Genomic DNA, 9,308 nt, shown 5'->3' with positions numbered 1-9,308 from the left:
GGTCCCCCGCCCCTACGCCATTGGCCGGTGAGCTGGGAGCCGCCTCGACGATTGGCGGGGGGGCGCCGCCGTGGGCGGGGCTCAGCGCCGGTGGGGTATATAAGGGCGCTGCGGCGGCGGGGCGCAGGTCCGGCGGGCGGGCGGGCGGGCGGGCGGTGGGGGGCCGGGGGCGGAGCTGCGTGCGCTGCGCCGCCGCCATGCGGGAGCGGAGGCCGGTACCGGCCGCCCCGGCCCGCTGCAAGCTGGTGCTGGTGGGCGACGTGCAGTGCGGCAAGACAGCCATGCTGCAGGTGCTGGCCAAGGACTGCTACCCCGAGGTGAGCCGGGGCCGGTACCGAGCACCGGGGACCGGCGGCGGGACCGGGCGCTGACGCTCTCGGTGCCGTTGCAGACGTACGTGCCCACCGTGTTTGAGAACTACACAGCGTGTCTGGCGAGCGAAGAGCAGCGGGTGGAGCTGAGCCTCTGGGACACCTCCGGTACTGGGGTGGGGGGGAAGGTGCATGCACAGGGGTGGGGTCCCTCCGGTACCCCAATACCTCCAGTACGCCCTCCGGTACCGGGGGCGCAGCGGAGCGGGGGCAGCCCTGGCCCCGGTGGGGGGCGGTGGGGGCATTTGCTGGGGGAGGATGATTTGGGGACTGGGGGTAGCTGCACCGGGTTTTGAGGGGGCTCTGCGGGGGGGTTGCAGTAGAGGGAGCCCTGCAGTGGGGTGCACTGGTGTCCTCGCAGTGTGTGGGGGGGAATTGGTGGCCGCAGTAGGGACACTTTGGGGGTGCGTGTGTCCCTGAGGAGTTTGTTTCAGGGTGGGGGGATGGATCCCTGGGGGGCACAGTGGGGCCTGGCTGCCTGGGAGTCCCTGGGGACTGGCCCTGCAGGGAGGGCACAGACACAGCCTGAGGGGGTACATAGGGCTGACCCCCTTCCTGGAGGAGGCCCCCCTCGTGCTGGTGTGAGCCCTCCCCGGGTGGGGTATGGGGTGCTGGGGCCCCTGCACCCTCCCTGTGGGGCTGCCTGCAAAGGGGGTGTGTGTAATGGGGTGTCCTGGTATTGCCCCTCCCTGGACACCCCTGGAGGGCTGGGGGGGTCAGGATGGGGGGGGAAGAGCCAGCCCTGCCCTGGTGCTGCAGTGTTGTCGTCCCCCCCCCCCCCCGTCGGAGGGGGGGTCCCCGCCACCCGCGGTCCCCGTGTTGCTATGGCGATGTGCTGGCGCAGCCTCTTTGCTATTCCACACACGGAGTGTCTGGGCTGCAAAACCCCCTCCGAGGCCCTTTGGGGTTGGGGGTGGCCATTTGGGGGGGCACCCTGGCCACTCCCACACCCCAAGGGGCACCCTACTGCCCCTGTACCCCCTTGCGCTGCCTTCCCCCGCAGTCCCCAGTGCAGTGCAGGTGACTCTGGTTCCCCAGGGACCCCTTGATGGGGGGGGCAACCCCCCTGCATCCTGGCTGTCCCCCAACATCGCTGCCTGCTGGTGGGGCTCCCTGACATGGCGGGGGGGAAGGAGGGGGCGCTGTTATATAAATGCTATGGGATCCATTTCCCACTGCCTCATTAGGGGCAATGGGGGATGTTAATGGGTTGCAGGGAGCGCAGGTGGCATTTTGGGGGGTTCTAGAACTGTATAACCCCTCCTTGCAGGGCTTCAGGCTCTGTGAGCCTCTCTCACCTGGGAGTCTGGGCCCATTGGGGGGTGTAATGACACCCCCTTTTTCTCCTAGGTTCTCCCTACTATGACAATGTGCGTCCCCTCTGCTACAGCGACTCAGACGCCGTCCTGCTCTGCTTCGATATCAGCCGACCCGAGACTCTGGACAGTGCGTCCAAGAAGGTGAGGGGAGTGGGGTAAGCCCCTCTGCAAGGTGGGGGGGGGGCAGCAGTTTGGGGTCCCCTTGCACTGATGACAGCTTTGTGCCCCACACCCCGCAGTGGAAGTCAGAAATCCTGGATTATTGCCCCAACACACGGGTGCTGCTCATCGGCTGCAAGACAGACCTGCGGACAGACCTGAGCACCCTGATGGAGCTCTCCCACCAGAAGCAGGCGCCCATCTCCTATGAGCAGGTTGGGGGAAGGGGAAGGGGGAAGGCACAGGGGAGATGGGGAAGGGGGGTGGTGGTTTGGGGGTGCCGTGCCATCTACGTACGGGGTTGGGTTGCAGGGCTGTGCAGCTGCCAGGCAGCTGGGAGCTGAGGGCTATCTGGAGTGCTCGGCCTTCACCTCGGAGAAGAGCGTCCACAGCATCTTCCGGACCGTGTCTGGCATCTGCCTCAGCAAACCCCCCCCGCAGCCCCCCAGGAGCCCCCCCCGCAGCCTCTCCAAGAGACTCCTGCACCTCCCCAGCCGCTCTGAGCTCATCTCTTCTGCCTTCAAGAAGGAAAAAGCAAAAAGCTGCTCTGTCATGTGAAGGAAGGGGGACATGAATGCTCTTCCCCCTCCCTGCTCAAAGCCCCCAGCCCCCCTGAGTCCCCAGGATGGGGTCAGGGGCTGGACAGGGCCCTAGAGCCCCCCCACAAGGAGGATGGGGTGCCTGCTGCCCTCCCATCGCACCGCTTCCCCTACTGGTCCACATCCTGGGAGGCAGCCCCCATGGCAGGGGGCCTGAGGGGGGCCTGGAGAGGGTGATCGACAGCTGCTCCTCAGCCCCCCAACCCTGGGGGGGCTTATCCATGGACTCATCCTGTTCCCCTCCTCGCCCCATCCCTCATAACTGCTTGGTGCTGGGGGGGCTGTTTTATGGACTGTCTTGGGGGGGTGTCTCTGTTCCATGGTCAGTGTTATTAAAAAGCTTATTTATTATCAGAAATATAACACCCACCCACGTGCTGCGGGCGTCTGGTCCTGTCTTTGAGGGGGAATCCTGTGTTTTGTGGGGAAGGGGGGGGGGGGGGGGGGGTGTTGTGAGGATTCACCCTGGGCTGGGGTCCCTCCTGTGTCACTAGTGCCGGCGGGGAAGGGTGATGGTGACACTGACGTGTGCCTGTGCTGTCACCCATGGGGGGGGGGTGAGGCAAAGTCCCCACGGTGGGGTGGGGGGTCCGGGTGCTGCCCAGGGCACCCCAAAAGCCGCCCCACACACACACACACACACTGGGCCTTTCCTGCTGCTCCCAGCACCTCCCCTGGGGGGTGTCTTGCACAACGCCGTGGGGACGGTGACACGGGGGGGAGGGTCCCGTGCGGGCCTGGGGGGTCGTTTTGAGGGCGCGAGGGGCGCCGCGCGGCGGAGGGAGCTGCGTGGCGAGCCGTGCGGAAGCGCGGGGGCTGCCGGGACTTGTAGTCCCGGCACGGCGGAGGCCTCGCCTTCCCGGCGTGCCCCGCGGAGCCCGGCAGACATGGCGGCGGCGCGGTGGCGCTGAGGCTTGGGCCTGCGGGCGGCGGCGGTGAGCGCGGGCTGGGGGGGTTCGGGAGGCGCCAGGCTGACGCGGCCGCTGGGCTCTCCCGCGGGAAGGCTCCGGGGATCCCCGAGGGGCCGCAAGATCCCACTACCGCGTCACCGGGTTGCACCCCGGCACCGAACACCCAGGGCAGGCCTGGATCCCCGGTCTTCCGGTCCCCCAGCCCTGCCCGCTCCTTCCCCGAGTCTCCACAGACCCCCGGCGTCCTCCCCGGGTCCCCAAGCCCTCCTCGGGTTCCCTGCCCCTCCCTGTTCCTTCCCAGGGTCTTTCTGCACATCCCCCCAGATCCTCCAGCCCTCCCTGCTCCCTCCCCGGGTCCCTCTGTGCCCTCCCGGTGTCCCTCAGCTCTCTCTGCTCCCTCTCCAGCACTCAACACCCCCCTCGCGCCCCTCCTGGGGTCCCTCAGCTCTCCCCGGGTCTCCTAGGCCTCCCCACTCCCTCCTGTTGTCCCCCTCACATCCCCAGCTCTGCCTGACCCTTTCCTCTGCAGATGGCTGGAGAACTGGCAGACAAGAAGGACCGGGACACGTCCCCTGCCAAGGAGGAAAGGAAGCGCTCCCGCTCCCCCGACAGGGACCGGGACCGGGATCGGGACCGGGACCGGGACCGCAAGGCTTCCCCCTCCAAGGACAGGAAGCGGCACCGGTCCCGGGACAGGAGACGAGGCAGCCGGTCGCGGTCCCGCTCCCGGTCCAAGTCAACAGAGAGGTGAGGGGTGTTACAGGGGGTGCCCCATCTTTTTAGGGAAGAGCTCTCTCTCCTGTTGCGTGTCCGTAATGGCCCCAAGAAGGGGTGGGTGCAGGTGGTTGGGAGAGGGCTGTGCCATGACTGTCCCGCTCCACAGGGACCGCCGGCACAAAGAGCGGGACCGGGACCGGAACAAGAAGGACCGAGACCGGGAGAAGGATGGGCACCGGCGGGACAAGGACAGAAAGCGATCGAGGTGAGCCCTCTCTCTTTCTGGGGTGTCTGTGCTCTCCCCTAAGCACCCCAGGGCTGTTCCCTGGAAGAAGTGTTGTCCTGGGTAAGAGTGGGATTCTCCCAGTCAGGGACAAGGCTGCGTTCGGTGCCTGATTTCTCTTTCGTTTTGCTGGGAAGCTTGTCCCCGAGCAGGGGGAAGGACTCAAAGTCCCGGAAGGAGCGGGACTCGCGGAAAGCAGAGGAGGAGGAGGAGAATGCCCTGAAGAAGGAGAAGGTGTGGATGAGGCAGAGGGGGCTGGGCTGGGAATGGCTCCCTGGGGGGATCGCTCTGGTGAGGCAGGTCCCCATTGGGGGCTGCTGACGGTCTGGCCCTGTGTTCACAGGCCCAGCCGCTGTCCTTGGAGGAGCTGCTGGCTAAGAAGAAGGCTGAAGAGGAGGCAGAAGCCAAGGTAGGAACAGACACCTTCTCTCTGTATTGGAGCTCTCCCATACTGTGCCTGCAGTGGCTGTGACAAGATGGATGTTTGAGAGGGGCGGTCCTTTCCTGGGGCAGCCCCCGCAGTGAGGGGTTCGCAACAGGGCCCGGTGTGAGCCTTCCCCTCTCCTGTCCCAGCCCAAGTTCCTGTCCAAGGCGGAGCGGGAGGCCGAGGCCTTGCGACGGCGGCAGCAGGAGGTGGAGGAGCGGCAGCGGCTGCTGGAGGAGGAGAGGAAGAAGAGGAAGCAGTTCCAGGAGATGGGCAGGAAGATGCTAGGTAAGTTGGCATCCCCACCGCGGTATGCCTGGCTGTGAGGGGCTGGGGCAGGACCCCCTGGAGCCCCCCAGCCCTATGAGCAGGTGCTGGGTTCTGAGATCCTTCCCCTGCTCCCCAGAAGACCCCCAGGAGCGTGAGCGCAGGGAGCGCCGTGAGCGCATGGAGCGGGAGACCAACGGCACAGAGGATGAGGAGGGCAGGCAGAAGATCCGGGAGGAGAAAGACAAGAGCAAAGAGCTCCACGCCATCAAGGTAGCGCTCACAGCTGGGCTGGGGTGGTGGGGGGCCAGGGGACCCGGGTTCCCTCCCCACTGATCCTTTGCTGCCTGCAGGAGCGTTACCTGGGAGGAGTGAAGAAGCGGAGACGCACACGGCACCTGAACGACCGCAAGTTTGTCTTCGAGTGGGATGCATCAGAAGACACATCCATTGATTACAATCCCCTGTGAGTAGTGGGGTGGCCTTGGGGCTACCCATGGGGTTGTAGGGCAGCCCCAGACCTGCCCCTGACACTCCCATCCCGCTCTAGGTACAAGGAGCGGCACCAAGTGCAGCTGCTGGGCCGGGGCTTCATCGCAGGGATCGACTTGAAGCAGCAGAAACGGGAACAGTCGCGTTTCTATGGGGACCTGATGGAGAAGAGGCGGACGCTAGAGGAGAAGGAGCAGGAGGAGTGAGTGCACTTTGGGGGAGCTGGGAGGGCGCGGAGGGGTGACCAGGGTCCTGGCTGGCTCTGCTTGGCTGGGATGCGGAGCTGGGGGCTGGCTCTGGGCTGCAGCATGTCCTTCAGATGGGTGGTGGGATGATTCCAGCCTCCCCAGAGGCACAGGGTGAACCCTGTCCCCTTCCTCGCTCCCAACCCAGGGCTCGGCTGCGGAAGCTGCGGAAGAAGGAGGCCAAGCAGCGCTGGGATGACCGGCACTGGTCCCAGAAGAAGCTGGATGAGATGACGGACAGAGACTGGCGTATTTTCCGCGAGGACTACAGCATCACCACCAAGGGGGGCAAGATTCCCAACCCCATCCGCTCCTGGAAGGACTCCTCCCTGCCCCCCCACATCCTGGAGGTCATTGACAAGTGTGGCTACAAGGTGGGCATGGGGAGGGGGGGCTGCTGCCAGCAGACCCTGACAGCTCTTGGGGGAGCTGGGTCAAGGAAAAGAGGGCTGGTTCTTGGGGTCAGCTCTTTGGGGGGAGTGAGGAGGAGAAGTTCTGCTTCTAAATCTGCCACTCCCCTTGCCAGGAGCCCACCCCCATCCAGCGCCAGGCCATCCCCATCGGCCTGCAGAACCGCGACATCATTGGCGTGGCCGAGACTGGCAGCGGCAAGACAGCGGCTTTCCTCATCCCACTGCTGGTGTGGATCACCACCCTGCCCAAGATTGATCGGTAGGTGGGATGGGGCAGGGCCGCAGGGCAATGCTTGAGGACGGCAGGGAGTGTGGCACCGTGGGTGACATGGCCATGCCTTGCCCCACCGCAGGATTGAGGAGTCAGACCAGGGTCCCTATGCCATCATCCTGGCCCCCACCCGAGAGCTTGCCCAGCAGATTGAAGAGGAAACCATCAAGTTTGGCAAGCCTCTGGGTATCCGCACAGTGGCCGTGATTGGAGGTATCTCCCGTGAGGACCAAGGCTTCCGCCTTCGCATGGGCTGCGAGGTGAGTGTTAGCCCCTGGGGAGGGCAGTGGAGGGACCAGCTTAGCCCCAGGCTGTGGGCACCAACCCTCCTGCCCCTCGCCCCGCAGATTGTCATCGCAACGCCGGGACGTCTCATCGATGTGTTGGAGAACCGGTACCTGGTGTTGAGCCGCTGTACCTACGTGGTGCTGGATGAGGCAGATCGGATGATTGACATGGGCTTCGAGCCCGACGTGCAGAAGATCCTGGAGCACATGCCCGTCACCAACCAAAAACCCGACACTGACGAGGCTGAGGACCCTGAGAAGATGTTGGCCAACTTTGAGTCGGGGAAACACAAGTACAGACAGGTGGGTGCAGGCAGGAGACCCAGGACAGTGCTGTGGGTGCTCCCACAGGGGAGGAGAGAGGACAATCTAGGGCTTTGGAGAACGGGCCAAGGGAGCGGCAGCTGCGTTCCTGCCCCACGGGGGATGTCGCTTACTGCCCCATTCTCTTGCAGACTGTCATGTTCACAGCCACCATGCCACCAGCGGTGGAGCGCCTGGCCCGCAGCTACCTCCGTCGTCCGGCTGTGGTCTACATCGGCTCTGCTGGCAAACCCCACGAGCGGGTGGAGCAGAAGGTCTTCCTCATGTCAGAGTCAGAGAAGAGGTGTGGAGGGGGCCGCTGGGGCTGGGTGGAGTGGGAAGGACTGGTCTTGGAGGTTGTCTGGGGCATTTGAGGGTGAAGGAGCTTTGGGAGGGAGACTCTGGAGAACAGAGGGGCTCCTGCAGAGCACTTCAGCCTCTCCTTGCCCAACTCTCCTTCTCCCCAACAGGAAAAAGCTGTTGGCCATCCTGGAACAGGGCTTTGACCCACCCATCATCATCTTTGTCAACCAGAAGAAGGGCTGCGACGTGTTGGCCAAGTCCCTGGAGAAGATGGGGGTGAGTCTAGACTGAGCTAGAGCCCCCCAACATTGGCTGTGGTGGGTGGGGGTTGTCTTGAGCCTCCGTCCCCATGTGAGGACCCCATGACATGTCTCTGGTCCCCAGCTAACCCCCACCTTGTTCCCCAGTACAATGCCTGCACCCTGCATGGCGGCAAAGGCCAGGAGCAGCGGGAGTTTGCCCTCTCCAACCTGAAGGCCGGGGCCAAGGACATCCTGGTGGCCACGGATGTGGCCGGCCGTGGTATCGACATCCATGACGTCTCCATGGTCGTCAACTACGACATGGCTAAGAACATCGAGGGTGAGTTGGGGCCGGCCTGGGGGGTTGTGGGGGGTGACAGGGGCTGCCTGGCCCCCAACACCGAGGCCCTGCGTGACCCCCCTGGCCTCCCACAGATTACATCCACCGCATCGGGCGGACGGGCCGAGCGGGAAAGAGTGGCGTTGCCATCACCTTCCTCACCAAGGAGGACTCCACCGTCTTCTACGACCTGAAGCAGGCCATCCTGGAGAGCCCGGTATCCTCTTGCCCGCCCGAGCTGGCCAACCACCCCGATGCCCAGCACAAGCCTGGCACCATCCTCACCAAGAAGCGGCGGGAGGAAACCATCTTCGCCTGAGTCCCCGGGGCTGGTATCCCCCTCTTGGTCACTCCTTCAGGGACGACGGGACCAGCAGGGCTGGGGACTGCCAGGACTTTTCTGGTCGCTCTTTTCCCAGACCCCCAGGCCCCTGTGCAGCCGGGACTGCTCACAACAGCGCCTGGGGCCAGGACTGTCCCAAAAGGTCCCCCCTGATCTCCCAGTCCCCCTCCCTGCCTTCCCCAAGGATCAGTGGAGCTGCTGGAGGCTGTTTAGGGTTGGTCCCTGCCCATGGGCTGCCAGGGTCGGGGCCAGGCTAGTGCTGAGCTGGTGCTGGTTTTCAGGCAGGGCTGTCCCAGGAGCCACGTTCACTTTTCCCTTTTCTAGCTGAAACTCTAGGCTGCAGGAATAAACCTGCAGCTGTGTTGTCGGATGCCACCTCCTCGTGTTCTCCCTTCCTGCGGCGCCACCAGCCCCTGGGGGCCATCTCCTTGCACCCCCCCAGCACTCCCAGAGGTGCCGGGAGCCAGCAATGCCCCCAAGGGGAGAGCCGGTGGGTGCTCAGCACACACCAGCACTGGGCCTGTCCCCCCTTGCCCCAGCCTAACGTCCCCGTGCCATGGTGTCCCCTGTCCATCCCCCCCGCCAGAGACACAGACAGCAGCACCTCTGAGCACTCTTGTGTTTCTGAAACGGGTTACAGGGAAATCAGTGCTTTCTACAAAAGAAATTATAACAAATCTGTGGCTCCCACCCATCGCCCCCCCCACCAGCTTGGGCCGGCTCCCTGTGAAGGGCCTCGGGCAGGGGGGCTCAGCCCAGCGCTGGGACCCTCCACCGAGCATCCCCCGGTGAAGGGCGGTGGGCACCGTATTTACAGGACTGTGTGGTGACGTGCGGTGACAGCTACGCAAGGAGGGGGGGGGGACAGGGCAGTGAGTGCAGGCATGGAGCAGTCCCCCCACCCCATGTGGGGTCCAGCCACACCTCTTTATCCCCCATCCCGGGGGCAGAAGCGGTTTGGCAGCGGTGACCGGGGCAGGGAGAAATTGGTGCAGAGCAAAGCGAGTGGTGCAGCCCCC

General features: G+C 64.8%; 2 protein-coding genes across 3 annotated transcripts; both read left to right on the top strand.

Annotated features, from left to right (window-relative positions):
• The first annotated feature begins 197 nt into the window (after positions 1-197).
• On the top strand, positions 198-2,407 carry RND1 (Rho family GTPase 1). Its single transcript, XM_074164956.1, has 5 exons — positions 198-317; positions 392-479; positions 1,722-1,831; positions 1,930-2,064; positions 2,162-2,407. The coding sequence occupies exons 1-5, from the start codon at positions 198-200 to the stop codon at positions 2,405-2,407; spliced, it is 699 nt and encodes a 232-aa protein (XP_074021057.1).
• A 907-nt stretch (positions 2,408-3,314) lies between these two features.
• Positions 3,315-8,981, top strand: DDX23 (DEAD-box helicase 23). Of its 2 annotated transcripts, none has more exons than XM_074164916.1 (17): positions 3,315-3,383; positions 3,889-4,106; positions 4,243-4,341; positions 4,497-4,593; positions 4,703-4,768; positions 4,933-5,071; positions 5,190-5,323; positions 5,404-5,516; positions 5,601-5,744; positions 5,936-6,161; positions 6,314-6,459; positions 6,554-6,731; positions 6,819-7,061; positions 7,214-7,365; positions 7,532-7,640; positions 7,772-7,946; positions 8,042-8,981. In XM_074164916.1, the coding sequence occupies exons 2-17, from the start codon at positions 3,889-3,891 to the stop codon at positions 8,263-8,265; spliced, it is 2,463 nt and encodes an 820-aa protein (XP_074021017.1). In that variant the 5' UTR covers positions 3,315-3,383; the 3' UTR covers positions 8,266-8,981. The 2 variants fall into 2 exon arrangements, with proteins under 2 accessions (XP_074021017.1, XP_074021018.1); XM_074164917.1 differs by having other exon boundaries at positions 3,322-3,383; positions 5,193-5,323.
• The last annotated feature ends 327 nt before the right edge of the window (positions 8,982-9,308 follow it).

The sequence above is a fragment of the Numenius arquata genome, chromosome 29 (genome assembly GCF_964106895.1).
Source record: "Numenius arquata chromosome 29, bNumArq3.hap1.1, whole genome shotgun sequence".
Lineage (NCBI taxonomy): Eukaryota > Metazoa > Chordata > Aves > Charadriiformes > Scolopacidae > Numenius > Numenius arquata.
This window is presented reverse-complemented; position numbering and strand designations above follow the sequence as displayed.